Source organism: Phacochoerus africanus, chromosome 16 (genome assembly GCF_016906955.1).
Source record: "Phacochoerus africanus isolate WHEZ1 chromosome 16, ROS_Pafr_v1, whole genome shotgun sequence".
Taxonomy (NCBI): Eukaryota; Metazoa; Chordata; class Mammalia; order Artiodactyla; family Suidae; genus Phacochoerus; species Phacochoerus africanus.
The window spans coordinates 48,423,580-48,440,510 of NC_062559.1; the positions used below are offsets into that span (position 1 = coordinate 48,423,580).

Below are 16,931 nucleotides of genomic sequence, written 5' to 3' on the forward strand. Positions count from 1 at the left end.
TCCCCCTCAGGAAATCCAATCCTCTACAATATATTCTTTAGACCAGGGTTTCACAGACTGCAGGAATTTCTAAGATTTGTTTTCTCTCTTTCATGATAATCTAATTATTTCAAGATAAACAATTCCTTTTCAACACACTTGTGTCTTTCAATATTACGAAGCAGTTCAGGTTTTTGGCCCTGTTGAAAAAACAAGATGCTCTTCTCTGTAGGCACAGAGTGGGGCAGGATTTCTTTTTGTCCCTACTAGCACCCTCTCCACTGCCCTGAATTATGTGTTAAAGTGATAATGATCTTTTTCTTTGGCAGAAAAACTCCCCCCCCTTTTTTTTTTTTTTTGGTCTTTTGGGGGCCTCACCCCTGGTATATGGAGGTTCCCAGGCTAGGGGTCGAATCAGAGCTGTAGCCACTGGCCTACACCACAGCCACAGCAACGTGGGATCCAAGTGGCCTCTGCGACCTATACCACAGCTCATGGCAACGCTGGATCCTTAACCCACTGAGCGAGGCCAAGGATTGAACCCGCAACCTCATGGATACTAATCAGATTCATTTCTGCTGAGCCACGATGGGAACTCCAAACTTCACATTTTAAAATAAATTTAAGCAAGATACTTTTCATGAGATTGAGTTGTACGATAAGAAATTTGGGGAAAGTGACAAAGAGTAAAAACAAAATTTACCTATGCCAGAACAGTTTAAATCATTTCATATTAAATTTCTGTAATATAACAATTTGTATACAATGCTAGTGTTTTTGCTATTGTTTTTGAAGAAATATAAATAATTATACATGAAAAATAATAAGTAGGACCATTTATAATATATGATTTATTATTTAAAAGGCAAAATTGTTATTGGCTATCAGAAACCGAGGTCTAGAGCAGAGCTGTAGGATTTTTGTTTTGCATCGAAAAATGAGATGAATTTTTTATATTAATGTACTATTATATTCTGCTTCCTTCCCTCACTCCAGGGGAGTAATGGGACAGGGAGGGGTCGTCCTTCATTTCGTTAAAAGCAAGAGAGGAAACTCCCATGTGAAGAATGCCCTCCATGGACCGGAAGAAAAGTAACATTTTTTTCTTTTTTTTGAATTAATATATAGTTGAGTTATAGTGTTGTGTTAATTTCTGCTCTACAGCAAAGTGGCCCAGTCATTCGTATATATATATATTCTTTTTCTCATGTTATCTTCCATCATGTTCTATCCCAAGAGACTGGATATAGTTCCCTGTGCTGTACAGCAGGACCTCATTGCTTTTCCATTCTGAATGTAAAAGTTTGCATTTATGAACCCCAAACTCCCAGTTCATCACAATCTCTCCCCCCTCTCCCTTGGCAACCACAACTCTGTTCTCTATACCTGTGAGTCTGTTTCTGTTCCGTAGATAGGTTCATTTGTGCCATGTTTTATTTATTGATTTATGTTTGTCTTTTGTCCTTGTAGGGCTGCACCCGCGGCATATGGAGGTTCCCAGGCTAGGGGTCTAATCAGAGCTGTAGCCACCGGCCTAAGCCAGAGCCACAGAAACGCCAGCTCACAGCAATGCTAGATCCTTAACCCCCTGAGGGAGGCCAGGGATCAAACCCACAATCTCATGGTTCCTAATTGGATTAGTTTCCTCTGCGCCACGTCGGGAACTCCTGTGCCATGTTTTAGATTCCACATATAAGTGATATCATATGGTATTTGTTTTTCTCCCTCTGACTGAACTTCACTTAGTATGAGAATCTCTAGTTGCATCCATGTTGCTGCAAATGGCATTATTTCATTCTTCTTTAAGGCTGAGTGGTATGAAAAAAGTAACGTTATCATCATGGATAGGTAGTCGAGACCAAGAGAATTTTACACAAAGAATTCTGTACAAACTGACCTTTTGCTGAAGTAATTCTTATCTGCATTTTTCCTGCTGGTACCTTCACGAGGGCTCCCCCTTCAGAGCTTCCTGTTTCCATTTAAAATGAGGTTTTCCTTTCTTTGTTTTCACAGAAGAAAGGAAACCCAGTTGCAGGTAGGAGGCTGAGAGGTCTGTGTTACCATACTTTTTTGAAAAATACATTTGAGTCTTCTGATAAAGATAAAATTGGGGGTTGTGGTCTCCAGTACCTCCTTATTACAAACGTATAGCAATAATAGATAAAATACAAATAGAAAAAATAAGCCTAGAAGCCATGGAGTACCAATAAACCTGGAGGATCAGAAATGGGAGTGAAAATAGGAAATTCCTCACTCAAAATCCATCTGCCATCTAAATCCCTAGTCCACTGAGGAAACACAACATGGAAAGATGGTGACTCATCAGGAGATGAATGTGCTGTAGATAGATTTTATTTTTAATCCAGTGGTTTGTAAAGCATTGTAAATAATGACACACTTAAAGAAATAAGTATACACTTAAAAAAATAAATGAAAGAATGATAATGATTACAAAAATATTTCCATGCAAAGGGAATAAAGCAAAAGCAGGTAGACAAAAAAAGCAGAACCCAGGAGAACAGGATCTTAGCCATGGGGGTAAAAGAGAGCTCAAACTCACTCATTAGAATGCAAAAGGAAATTCTCCTGGGACACAATTTTTAAAAAGCTGTTCAAGGAGTTCCCATCGTGGCTCAGCAGTAACGAACCCAACTCGTATCCACGAGGACTCAGGTTTGATCCCTGGTCTCAGTCAGTGGGTTAAGGATCTGGCATTGCTGTGGCATAGGCTGGCAGCTGCAGCTCCAATTTGACCCCTAGGCTGGGAACTTCCTTTTTTTGGGGGGGAAGTCTTTGTCTGGTTTGGGTACCAGGGTGATGGTGGCCTCATAGAATGAGTTTGGGAGTATCCCTTCTTCTGCAATTTTTTGAAATAGTTTCAGAAGGAGAGGTGTTAGCTCTTCTCTAAATGTTTGATAGAATTCGCCTGTGAAGCCATCTGGTCCTGGACTTTTGTTTGTTGGAAGTTTTTTAATCACAGTTTCAATTTCGGTTCTTGTGATGGGTCCATTCATCTTTTCTCTTTCATCTTGGTTTAGTCTTGGAAGATTGTACTTTTCTAAGAATTTGTCTATTTCTTCTAGGTTTTCCATTTTATTGGCATATAGTTGCATATAGTAGTCTCTTATGATCCTTTGTATTTCTGTGATGTCCTTTGTTACTTCTCCTTTTTCATTTCTAATTTTATTGATTTGAGTCCTCTCTCTTTTTTGCTTGATAAGTCTGGCTAGGGGTTTATCAATTTTGTTGATCTTTTCAAAGAACCAGCTTTTTGTTTCATTGATCTTTTCTATGGTTTTCTTTGTTTCTATTTCATTGATTTCTGCTCTGATCTTAATGATTTCTTTCCTTCTACTAACTTTAGGTCTTGTCTGTTCTCTCTCAAGCTGCTTTAGATGTAAAGTTAGCTTGTTTATTTGGGCTTTTTCTTGTTTCCTGAGGTGGGCTTGTATTGCTATCAACTTTCCTCTTAGCACGGGTTTTGCTGCATCCCATAGGTTTTGGAGTGTCGTATCTTCGTTGTCATTTGCTGCTAGGTATTTTTAAATTTCCTCTTTGATTTCTTCAGTGATCCATTGGTTGTTTAGTAGCATGTTGTTGAGTCTCCACGTGTTTGTGTTTTTTGCAGTTTTCTTCTTGTTGTTGATTTCCAGTCGTATAGCATTGTGGTCAGAAAAGATGCTTGATATGATTTCAATTTTCTTAAAGTTACCGAGGTTGGATTTGTAGCCCAGGATATGAGCGATCTTAGAGAATGTTCCATGTGCACTTGAGAAGAATGTGTATTCTGTTGCTTTTGGATGAAATGTCCTATAAATATCTATTAAGTCCATCTGGTTTAATGCTTCATTCAGGGCCTGTGTTTCCTTATTGATTTTCTGTCTGGTTGATCTGTCCATTGCTGTAAGTGGGGTGTTAAAGCCCCCCACTATGATTATGTTATTGTCGATTTCTCCTTTTAAGGTTGTTAGCAGTTGCCTTATATATTGTGGTGAACCTGTGTTGGGTGCGTAGATATTTAAAATTGTTATAACATCTTCTTGGATTGATCCTTTGATCATTATGTAATGTCCTTCTTTGTCCCTGAAAATATTCTTCATTTTAAAGTCTATTTTGTCTGATATGAGTATTGCTACTCCAGCTTTCTTTTGATTCCTGTTTGCATGAAATATTTTCTTCCATCCTCTCACTTTCAATTTGTATGTGTCCCTAGAAGTGAAGTGGGTCTCTTGAAGACAGCATATATATGGGTCTTGTTTTTGTATCTGTTCAGCCAGTTTATGTCTTTTGGTTGGGGTGTTTAGTCCATTAACATTTAAGGTAATTATTGATATGTATGTTCTTATTGCCATTTTATTAATTACTTTGGATTTGTTTGTGCTGCTCTTTTTTTCTTTCCTTCTTCTCTTGTTCTTTTCTGCCTATAGAAGTTCCTTTAGTATTTGTTGTAAGGCTGGTTTAGTGTTGCTGAATTCTCTCAGCTTTTGCTTATCTGAGAAGGTTTTGATTTCTCCTTCACATCTGAAGGAGAGCCTTGCTGGGTAGAGTAATCCTGTTTGGAGGTTTTTTTTCTTTCATCACGTTGAGTGTATCATGCCACTCCCTTCTGGCCTGCAGAGTTTCTGCTGAAAAATCTGCTGATAGCCTTATCGGGGTTCCCTTGTATGTTATTTGTTTCTTTTCCCTAGCTGCTTTCAAGATTTTCTCTTTGTCTTTAATTTTGGTCAGTTTGATTAGTATGTGTCTCGGGGTATTCCTCCTTGGGTTTATTTTGTATGGTACTCGTTGTGCTTCCTGGGTTTGAGTGAGTGATTCCTTCCCCATGTGAGGGAAGTTTTCAGCTATTATCTCTTGGAATATTTTTTCTGTCTCCTTCTCTCTCTCTTCTCCTTCTGGCACCCCTATAATACGGGATGTTGGTGCGTTTCACATTGTCCCAGAGTTCTCTGAGACTCTCTTCATTTGTTTTCAATCTTTTTTCTCTTTTCTGTTCTGCATCCGTAATTTCCACTAATCTGTCTTCCACCTCGTTTATTCATTCTTCTGCCTCCTGTATTCTGCTGTTAGCTGCTTCTAGTGAATTTTTTATTTCAGTGATTGTATTTTGCATCTCTTCTTGTTTCAGTTTGACATCTTGTATCTCTTTGGTCAGTGTTTCCTGTAAGTTATCCATCTTTGCCTCCAGTTTATTTCCAATGTCTTGCATCTTCTTCAGCATCAACGGTCTAAAGTCTTTTTCCTGGAGGCTGAGAATCTCCTCATGGCTTAGCTGTTTTTCTGGGGTTTTTCCTTTCTCCCTCATTTGAGTTATAGTTCTTTGTCTTTTCATTTTTACAGGTTTTTGGTGTGGTGACCTTTTTACAGATAGTAGAGTTGTAGCCTCTCTTACTTCTGATGTCTTTCCCCCTGTGGCTGAAGTCAGTATGGGGGCTTGGTGTAGGCTTCCTGATGGGAGGGGCTGATGCCTGCCCCCTGGTAGGAGGAGCCGATTCTAATCCCTCTGGTGGGTGGGGCTTAGTCTCTGGATGGGGTTAGAGGCAGCTGTGTGCCTGAGGGGTCTTTAGGTAGCCTGTTTACTGAGGGGTGGGGCTGTGATCCTACCTGGGTTGTTGTTTGCCCTGGGGCTTCTCAGCAGCTGGCTGACGGGTGGGGCCAGGTGTTCCCAAAATGGCCCCCTCCAGAGAAAGGCACTGCTGCTGAATATTCCCGAGAGCTTTGCTTTCAATGTCCTTCCCTCACAACAAGCCACGTTCACCTCTGTTTTCCCAGGATGTCCTCCAAGAACTGCAGTCAGGTTTAACCCAGATTCCCATGGAGACTTTGCCTTGCCCTGGGACTCAGTGCACGTGAAAGTCTGTGTGCACCTTTTAAGAATGGGGTCTCCGTTTCCCCCAGTCCCGTGGAGCTCCTGTGCACAAGCTCCACTGGCCTTCAATGCCAGATGCTCCGGGGCTCTTTCTCCCTCTGCCAGATCCCCACACGAGAGAGTTTGATGTGGGGCTCAGAACTCTCACTCCTGTAGGTGAGTCTCTGTGAACCAGTTAGTTTCCAGTCTGTGGAGCTTCCCACCTAGGAGGTATGGGGTTGTTTATATCATGAAATCGCCCCTTCTACCTCTTGATGTGGCCTCCTCTTTTTCTTCTGGAGTAGGGTATTTTTTTTAAGGTTTCCGGTCCATTTTGGTGAAGTGTGCTCAGTCTTTAGTTGTGAATTTTGTTGTTTTTAGGAGAGGAGTAGGGTATTTTTTTTAAGGTTTCCGGTCCATTTTGGTGAAGTGTGCTCAGTCTTTAGTTGTGAATTTTGTTGTTTTTAAGAGAGAAGTTGAGCTCCAGTCCTTCTATTCCGCCATCTTAATCCCGTCTGGCTGGGAACTTCCATATGCTGCAGGTGCGCCCCTAGAAAGTCAAGGAAAAAAAAAAGCTATTCAATTGGCAAAGATAAAAAGGTTGGTAATAAACCATGTCAGTGAATAGGAGCAAAATCTCACAAATTACGAATAGAAACTTAACTGGTAGAGTCTCTGCAGATGATGAAAACAATATTCATCAAAATGACAAACACGCTCTGACACAGCAATGCCTCTTCTGGCTGTACATCCTTACAGATGTACTCACATACACAGAGTAACTTCAGCATATCGTTATGTATTGCACACTCTTTTCAACATTGAAAGGCTCGTCAGCATGAGACAAGTTAGATTAGTGCACCTTCATACAATGAAACGCTGTGCAGCCATAAAAGAATGATGAAGACCATCTCAAAGTGAGTCAGAAAAATTTCTGAGGGGGTTCCCTTTGTGGCTCAGTGGGTTAAGGACCCGAGTAGTATCCATGAAGGTGTGGGTTCGATCCCTGGCCTTGCTCAGTGGGTTAAGGATCTGGTGTTGCCACAAGCTGGGACATACGTTGAGGATATGGCTGGGATCTGGTGTTGCTGTGGCTGTGGTTGTGGTGCAGGCTGGCAGCTGCAGCTCTGATTCAACCCCTAGCCTGGGAACTTCCATGTGCTGCAGGTGCAGCCCTCAAAAGAAAAAAGAAAGAAAAAGAAAAAAACTCCTGAGCTGTATTTTTTCCTAGTAGAAATTAATTTATTATACTTGGCAGACTTTACAATATATTTGTAAAAGATTAAAGAGTCTCTGGAACTTACATAAAACATTTACTGATAGAGCAAAGTTACTACCCTAAAATCAAAGTTACTATTTAAATTTCTTCTTTTTCAACCCTACCACCACCATCATCACCAAGATATTTTTTTAAGTGAAAGAAGCAAGATACTGGAGTTCCCGTCGTGGCTCAGTGGAAACGAATCTGACTAGCATCTTTGAGGATGCAGGTTCAATCCTTGGCCTCACTCAGTGAGTTAAGGATCTGGCATCGCCATGAGCTGTGGTGTAGGTCGCAGATGCAACTCGGATCTGGTGTTGCTGTGGCTGTGGGGTAGGCCAGTGGCTACAGCTCCAATTCAACCCCCAGCCTGGGAACCCCCATATACTGCAGGTACAGCTCTAAAAAGACCAAAAAAAAAAGAAAAAGCAAGATGCAGGTCATGGTTTATGGCGAGCTAAGCTACCATATTCTTTAAACAAAGTGAAGAGATTAATAGATGGAGAGAGAGATAGATGAACATACACACATGCATATATTCATATGTAAGTTTATGTATTTTACATAAATATATTTGTACATATATTGGCAAATGTATATCATATCTTTGATAGAAAATAAAAGAAAATGATACTGTGGATGCAAAAAGGGTGGGCAACCAATAGCTATAAGGTAGAACTGTGGATAAAATCAACACTTTGCTGTGTTTCATTTGGTAACTTTTGAATTTGGACCACTAGGTAAAAAATTAGGAATCGTGGGATTTCTTGGGATAGGACTAGACTTTACAAAGTTAAAAAGAAAAGTAGTCAGTTATAAAATAGCCCGTATAAATGTACCCTGAAGCCAGCATAATAAGGAGAGAAAACCCAAAAAAGAGGAAAACATCAGAAACGACTACGAAGGGGCTATTGCGCTGTGAAGAATAAAGCAAAACGAAGTCACAGGTGTGCAGCTGGGCCATGCTAAGAAAACAGTGGCCATGGCGGAGAAGCAGCATTTGGAGAACTAATGGCTGAAAAATATTCCGGAGCTGAAGAAACGCGGGAGCCCTCAGACTGAACCCATAAAGGATCTGATGCTTTTTCCTCGGGGCTATGGGAGAGGCTGTGTCCTGGGCTAGAGTCGTCCGTATTACCACTGAACCAGCCTTGACTCACAGCTTTGAGGTTGTGCACTATTCTTCCATCAACAGATGTGTGTGCAATAAAGTTCAGCCCTTAAAATGAGTGAGCTGGACTCAGTCTGTTTCAAGATAGATAATGTAAGAAAACCAAGGGGAGTATGTTGTTTAAATTCATAGCATGTAAACATGTGTTTAGGGATCCATATTTATGTGCCTCTCGCTAAATTCTTTCTGCGCTAAGGCACGGAGAACTTGAGCCTCAGTAAGTCCAGACACCAGAACTAAACCCCCCAACAAGTGGAAGATGTCAACTGCTTGATGAAGCATTCTTCATTCCAGAAAGAAGGTCAAGGGGCAGTACATCTCGAGGACTCCGGAACCCATCCCAGCATTGCCGCATTGCCGAGGAGCACCCACTTGGAGGAAGAAGGCAAGCGTGCGTCTCCTCTGATCCTTACCTGCGGCCCTATTTTCCACTCCCAAACTCTAAGACCCCTTCCTGTTCTCTCCCAAAGGAGGGCACAGTCTCTAGGGCATTAGCCTGCGGTGGCCTCCTTTGCCTGGCAAAGCAATAAAAGTGACTCCTTTCTCCTTCAAAAAATAAAATAACCCCCCAAGACTACAGTGGATACTTGTTTCTCCTAAGCTCATGAGCAAGAGAAATAGGTACACCAGTTTTCATTACTGTGTGGGAAAGAAAGGAGAGGGGTAAGACTGAGAAATGATTTTCTGTGGTCTCGTATTGTGTGTGGTCTGAAGACAACGCCCATAGGAACACATGGATTTGCTGTAGCAGAAGAGGAGGTACGGGGCGCCCTAGGCGTTTCGTGGCAGGTTCAGGAGACGTGGCCCAGGAGCCTGCGATGCACATTCAGGATGAGGTCCTGGCTGGTGGGGCGGGCTGCGCACCCCCCCTGACTCAGGCACTGGGCCATTGTGACGTGTCACAGAAGGTGATGCAACAGAATGGCCCGCAGCATCTCAAGATGCGTTCACTCTCAGTTTCCCCCTCGAAGGAGAAACACCTGAGAAGTAAGAAGACAAGGAACCCAGCCCAACCTAAACTCACTCTCACAGCGTCATGGTTTCTAGAAAGTAGCAAAGAGAAAAGGAACGGTATTCTTCCTTCTACCAGCAAGTTTTTACTCAGCAGGGGAAATGAGTGGCAGACCAAAGTTGAGAAGGGGTGCGAGATTTTTCAGGGGTCGTTCTGAAGAAGCCAGCAGCAGCTCCAGCAGGAGTGCTGAGCTCTCAGAGCAGGAAAACCCTGATTCCAATGGGTACGTAACTAGAGTGATCGCCGTAGGAGATCACATGTGCTCGGTTCACTCTGAAAGTAACCCTCCTTTACCGTTCACTCTGAAAGTAACCCTCCTTTACCGTTTTCAAACACTCTCCTCTGAAGGTTTTTCTCTCTCTCTCTGGATGCACCAGCTGCATATGGAAGTTCCCAGGCCAGGGTTCGAACCTGCACCGGAACGAAGACAATGCCAGGCCACAGTGGGAACTCCTCTCTCTCTTTTAATTTATTTTTCTTGAAGTATAATTGATTTACAGTGCTGTGTTTCAGGCATACAGCAAAGTGTTTAGTTATATATATATGTTCTTTTGTGTGTGTGTTTTGTCTTTTGTCTTTTCAGGGCTGCACCTGCAGCATATGGAGGTTCCCAGGCTAGGGGTCTAATCGGAGCTATAGCTACCGACCTACGTGACAGCCACAACAATGCAGGATCCGAGCCGTGTCTGCGACCTACACCACAGCTCATGGCAATGCTGGATCCTTAACCCACTGAGCGAGGCCACGGACTGAATGTGCAACCTCATGGTTCCTAGTCGGATTTGTTTCCACTGTGCCACGATGGGAACACCTATATATTCTTTTTTAGATTTATTTTCCTCTATAGGCTATTGAAAGATATGGAGTATAGTTCCCTCTGCTGTACAGTAGATCCCATAGGTTATCTATTTTATATACACTAGGGTGTATCTGTTAATTCCACATTCCTCGTTTATCCCTCCCCTCAGCCTTTCCCCTTTGGTAACTGTAAGTTTGTTCTCTATGTCTGTGAGTCTGTTTCTGTTTTGTAAATAAGTTCATTTGTATAATTTTTTTTAGGTTCCACATATAAGCGATATCATATGACATTTAGCTTTCCCGGTCTGGCTTACTCTGCTAATATGATCATCTTTCAGTCCATCCATGTAGCTACAAAGGGCATTGTTTCCCTGAGTCCAGCCATCGAACCTGCGTCTTCATGGATACTAGTCAGATTCGTTTCCTGCTGAGCCACAGGAACACCTGAAGGTTTCTCTTGATCTGCATCTGTGGCCTGCGGTCTTCTTTCTGTCCTGGGGGTATTTGATTAATCACAGCAAGAGGGGGCATGTCTTCTTATGAAAGGGAAGACATTCTTTGTAAAAGAATGAGCTTGGGTGGCAGTATGAACTCACGGTTGTGACCTGCAGCCTCACCGATTATCCGCCTTCTTGACAGTGGCCTGGCTGGCCCAGCCTCTGCCCTGAGCAGGACCAGTCTTCAGCATTCTGGACATGGTGGCATTCGGTACATCCTTGGGTGAGACCTGATGAAACAGGCTGGTAGTGGGTATACGCTTTGAACTAATAATTGTGTTTCCTCTAATTAGAGCCCTTGGGGAATCGCCTGTAGGGAGACAGCAGGAAAGCCCCGCCCACGTGGGTGGGACCAAAGACTCAAGCCGCTTCACCTGCCCCCTGTGCTCTGCCTCTTGGGAAAACAGAGTAATAAAATAGGAGTTCCCGATGTGGCGCAGCAGAAATGAATCTGACTAACATTCACGAGGATGCAGGTTTGATCCCTGGCCTTGCTCAGAGAGTTAAGGATCCAGTGTTGCTGTGAGCTGTGGTGTAGGCTGCAAACATGGATTGGATCCCGCGTTGCTGTGGCTGTAGGCCAGCAGCTATAGCTCCAATTTTTTTTGTTTATTTATTTATTTTCCCACTGTACAGCAAGGGGGTCAGGTTATCCTTACATGTATACATTATAATTATATTTTTCCCCCACCCTTTCTTCTGTTGCAACATGAGTATCTGAGCAAAGTTCTCAATGTTACTCAGCAGGATCTCCTTGTAAATCTATTCTAAGTTGTGTCTGATAAACCCAAGCTCCCGATCCCTCCCACTCCCTCCCCCTCCCATCAGGCAGCCACAAGTCTCTTCTCCAAGTCCATGATTTTCTTTTCTGAGGAGATGTTCATTTGTGCTGGATATTAGATTCCAGTTATAAGTGATATCATATGGTATTTGTCTTTCTGGCTCATTTCACTCAGTATGAGATTCTCTAGTTCCATCCATGTTGCTGCAAATGGCATTATGTCATTCTTTTTTATGGCTGAGTAGTATTCCAGTGTGTATATATACCACATCTTCCGAATCCAATCATCTGTCGATGGACATTTGGGTTGTTTCCATGTCCTGGCTATTATGAACAGTGTACAGCTCCAATTTGACCCCAAGCCCAGGAACCTCCATATGCTGCGAGTGTGGCCCTAAAAAAAAAAGTAATAAAATAGCCATCCCTGTGGTAACAGTTAAGTTTTTATACAAAGACTTAATTAACCTTTGATTCAGGAAGCAGTATGGTAATTTTCATTTTGTAAGTCCATTGGGAGGGTTCTATGACTTTTGAATAACTCTCTAGACAGTGGATCCCTATGTGATCAGTGATATTTAAAGGAGTCTGGTGGTTCCAAGAATTCACTTCCAGGATTCCCATTGTGGTTTGGTGGGTTAAGAACACGACATAGTGTCCGTGAGGATACGGGTTTGATCCTGTATCCTCATGGTCTTGCTCAGTGGGTTAAGAATCCGGCATTGCTTCAACCTGCAGTATAGGTCACAGATGCAGCTCGGATCCTGAGTTGCTATGGCTGTGGTATAGGCTGACAGCTGTGGCTCTGATTTAACCCCTAGCCTGGGAACCTCCATATGCTGCAGATGAGGCCCTAATAAAAAAGAAAGAAAGAAAAAAGGAAAAAGCATGCAATTCCATTCAGAGAGGAGAGTTGGGAAAACCTTTTAGCACATTCTCACTACCCTGGACACCAACAGGCGTAACTGAATTTTATAGGAAGATAAGCTACTTAAAGAGTCTAGATTGGGGGGAATTAGGTGGCTCATCATGTAGGGGAACTAAATTTGCCAGCCAGAATATGTCTCGTTGGCAGGAGGGTTAATTTACACTGAATATTTTCAAGAAACAGAAGGCTTACCTCCCCCTTAGCTGCCTAAAGATTTGAGAGGAAGGGGCTGTTGCTAGACCAGAGCTATCACCAGAGAGATCGGCAAAGAATTTGGATGAAGGGTGTGGGGAATTGGCAGGGCCCGGAGATCAGAGTCCACTCCAGGTCCCACTGTCCCTCTCTTTATTTACTGGACCTTCGCTTTCCCATCCCCGTGTGAATCGCCTTCCTCCCCTTTGAAGTCCTAACCCCTACCCCTACCTCCTCTTTCGTCTTTAGCTGAAGATGGTAGGGTTTTTTTTTTTTTGCCAGTTAGAGCCACAGCATTTATTTCAGACACCCAGGGAGCCACAGGCTGTCACATGGGGGCGCCTCTGGGTGGTGGAGGTGGGGGAAGGGAGATAAGAGATCACATGGCATTATCAGGTGTGGCACCTGGTCCTTTTATTCTCTGCCGCAGAAATGATTCCTCCCTGCCAGCCCGGAGCCCTGGGATGCAGAGAAATCTTTCTGTAGACACAGTGTGACGCCCAGAAAGAGCAGTCCTGGGGTGGGGGTTTTGGCAGACGGCGCTGACATGCTCAGGGCAGAAGGGTGACATGGGCACTGAGTCACAGGCTGGCTCCCAGGTTAAGTTTCAGTGACTGCTGGGTTAGGAGGACAGACGGGGCTGCTTAAAGTCCCAAGATTAAAATGTCCTAGTGCTGGATGGACAGCTCTTCCCTCTGCTGAGGGGCTGCCCTTCTCCCTCAGTTCTCCGTGCCTCCCAGGCCCAGCTGGGCAAGGGAAGTGGCCTCCTGCAGCGCCCCCTGCAGGCAGCCCATTTTGGTGCCTGTGGCCGGCACGGTTGCATCTTTGCCACCACCTTTGCCATCCATCAAGCCTGACACCTGTTGCACCCACTCACTGGCTTTCAGGCCCCGGTTGGCTGCATTCTGGAGACTTGACATAAGCAGGTGATCTTGCCAGCCTCCTTGTCCACTGTGAAGAGCATGGCAGATGGCAGAGGGGGATGCGTCTGGAAGAGCTTCAGGGCCTCGTTCAGGGCCTTGGCTGAGGTGCTGCTCTGCTTCTCCAAGGGGACAAGGGGCGAGTTGGGGTTGCTGTCAGGGAGCTGCTTTGTCTTCTGGACATCAGCTTTACCAGCCCCGTATCTGTCATCCATGCCCTCTTCAAGGATTTGTGATTCTCCCAGACTTTTCTTTCTGCCAGGGCCTCCCCCAGGTCAGCAGTCTCCCTCAGCACATCCATATTTGGGGCAGGCTGGGCCTTCACTTTGGCCTCCACAGCAGAGAGGGCTTTCTGCAAGCTCTTCGTCTCCCTGAGGGCCTTCTGGGCTTCAGCACCTGTGACGGCAACACTCTTCCAGATGCCCTTGGCAGTAGCCTCTTCACTCACCACCACTGAAGCTCCCACGGGACTTGAATTCTGCAGACGTGTCCCCTAGAGATGGCGCAGACGTGAGCAAGCCAGCAGGACCAAGGAGGCATCCGATAGCTCAGACACGGGGACTCCCAATGTAGGTGACTCACGCAGGGTCAGGGCTGGTCTCATCAAACACTGGCCTCAGGCCCTGGATGGCTTTGGCTGCTGCCAGAGGACAGTCCTTGGTGTACACAGCTTGGCTGCCTCACTCCTCTCATCAGCACGCTCCTCGGCGTTCTTCTTCTTCTTCTTCGTGTTTTAAAACTTTACTTTTATTGTTTTACTTTATTTATTTATTTATTTTCAGGGCCGCACCCATAGCATATGGAGGTTCCCAGGCTAGGGGTCTAATCGGAGCTGTAGCCATTGGTCTACACCACAGCCACAGCAATGTGGGATCTGAGCCACATCTGCGACCTACAGCACAGGTCACGGCAACGCCAGATCTTTAACCCACTGAGCAAGGCCAAGGATCAAACCCACCACCTCATGGTTCCTAGTCGGATTCGCTCCTGCTGTGCCATGATGGGAACTCCCTCTTCTTTTTTTTTTTTTTTTTTTGTTGTTGTTGTTGTTGCTATTTCTTGGGCCGCTCCCGCGGCATATGGAGGTTCCCAGGCTAGGGGTCCAATCGGAGCTGTAGCCACCGGCCTACGCCAGAGCCACAGCAACGCGGGATCCGAGCCGCGTCTGCAACCTACACCACAGCTCACGGCAACGCCGGATCGTTAACCCACTGAGCAAGGGCAGGGACCGAACCCACAACCTCATGGTTCCTAGTCGGATTCGTTAACCACTGCGCCACGATGGGAACTCCCCCTCTTCTTTTTTTAATACAAGTTCCCAGGCCAGGGATTGAATCCGAGCTGCAGCTGTGACCTACGCCACAGCTGCAGCAACACCAGATCCTTTACCCACTGAGCCACAGTGGGAACTCAGCTCCTCGGCCTTCTTGATCTGTTGGGTAGGCAAGGCTCCCTTGGCAGTGACGTCACATGGAAGGTGGTCAGGAGCAACCAGGGAGCCCCTCTGGTCAGCCTCCCCAAGCACGGAGGACAGGGTGAGGTTCATCCCTCATGACAGGCCTCTACTGGGGCTCATCGGTAACCAGCTGGACCTGCTGCCCCGCTTCCAGGCTGCCATAGATGGTTCCTCTGTGCAGCCCGTACCTTCCTCAGACCTGAGGGTTCTTCAGTGTAAACTCAGTTCTGTCTTCACTGCTGTCATCACCCTCCACCAGGTAGCCTTGGTTGTGGCTCTGCCCTCCTCGCTCGGCATAGAAGCAGGTCTTGCCCAGCACCGCTCCACGCTCCTGGCCCGCAGACATGACATCTTGTCCCCATGCAGAGTCACCACTGTGGCCATCACCTCTCAGGCGCGTAGCTCCCACTGGTGTCCAAATGGTCGCCGTACTTTGGGGAATCACCGGCTGCCTCCAGATCCTTTTCCTGGAGCTCTTCAGTAGCATAAACATCCAGCATCATGAGGTCTGCCCGACCTGCTCCCTTGACCTGTGACTTCAGCTGGACCAGTCTCCTCGCCTCTTCAAAGCCATCCATATCTACCAGCAAGCCCACGTCTTCAGCAGTCTCCAGTGAAATCCCCTGGAAACAAAGGGGTGTCCCAGAGGAGCCAAGCAGTGCTCCGGGGCATGGTTTTGCTCTCTCCCGGGCTCTGAATTTTCCTGTCCAAGATACGTGCCCTCTGCTGAGCAGCTTGAGAAATCGCACGTCTTCATTAATGATGTCCTTCACCAGCTCAGGAAATGCATCACCCAGGGACTGGACAACATCTACTAATGTAGCCAAGAAACCCCTGCTGGCATGGAGTTTTTCACCGGGGTTATCATTCCCGGTGGAGAATCCGTCTCAACACATACCCCTGCCCTGTGTTGTCAGGTCAGCGGCCCTTGGCCAGGGCCACGGTGATGGTCCACACAGGGTCAGCCGGCACCCAGGAGGCCGCGTTGATCCCATCAGCAGCAGCATCACCAACTTTCCCAACCTGTGCCCTTCTGAATGGCTTCAAAGTAAGGGACAAAAAGGTCATCGTTGTAGTCGGACGTCTTATTCTGCAACACAGACACCGTCAACTCCAGGCCCACCCCTGTGTCAACAGCTTTCCTTGGGAGAGGTTTCCATATGCCCTTGGTTTCCTTGTTATACTGGATGGATGCAAGGTTCCAGGTCACCAGCCCATGGCAGTCATCCCGGTTGACGAGATGTGCTGCACTCCAGCCACCAGTCTGGTCATGGTGGACCTCTCTGCAGGGACCACGTGGGCCCGTGTCACTCCTCTCTCAGAGGCTATCCTTTCAGGGAGGGTTTTGCTGTCATCCAGCCCCAAGTTTTGTCAGATCTGCTTGCACTCCATTTCTGGTTCTAAGCCAACCTGCTTTACCACCAAAGTAACATAGAGTCTTTCAACTGGAATGCCAAACTCGTGGATATTCTAGAGCCATCTTACTGGTCAGTTCCTTGAAGTAATCTCCAAAAGACTGGAAGCCCAACATCTCAGAAAAGGTGTGATGATCAACATCCTTGCCCACGTCATCCGGGTTGTTGCGCTTGTCCCCAGCCTGGATCCATTTCTGGGTATTGGCAGCTCTGCTCCCCAGCCTGGATCCATTTCTGGGTATTGGCAGCTCTGCTCGGCGTTGACACTGAGCTGTCCAGTTAAGATTTGTGCTCTTTTCTATATGTGTGCAGTAGTTCAATAAAAAGTTGAGAAAAGGTTATGATTGCTTTACATTTTTTTTTCTTTTTTGGCCACCCCACGGCATATGGATTTCCTGGACGAGGGATCAGATCCGAGCCATAGCTGTGACCTAAGCCACAACTGCGGCAACTCTGAATCCTTAACCCACTGTGTCGTGCAAGGGATTGAACTTGTGTCCCAGCACTCCCAAGACACCCCCACATCCAGTTGCGCCACAGCAAGAACTGCTGCTTTAAATAATTTTTTCAGGTAGTTGCTCATTGTCATATTTCTCTAGCTTAATATTTAATTTCCGCAGAATTAGACTCTGCCTTTTTCTTAATTGTTCCCTCTGCATTTGACCTCCAGGACAACCTC

General features: G+C 45.6%; 1 protein-coding gene and 1 pseudogene across 1 annotated transcript in view; one reads left to right on the plus strand and one right to left on the minus strand.

The window, feature by feature from the left end:
• The first annotated feature begins 9,369 nt into the window (after window positions 1-9,369).
• SUN3 (Sad1 and UNC84 domain containing 3) overlaps window positions 9,370-16,931 on the plus strand; it is a 36,567-nt gene continuing 29,005 nt past the window's right edge. The window contains exon 1 of the mRNA XM_047763600.1: window positions 9,370-9,491. Within this exon, the coding sequence (XP_047619556.1) occupies window positions 9,370-9,491 (122 nt within the window). The remainder of the gene's footprint in view (window positions 9,492-16,931) is intronic.
• Window positions 13,181-16,835, minus strand: LOC125117744 (alanine--tRNA ligase, cytoplasmic-like; annotated as a pseudogene).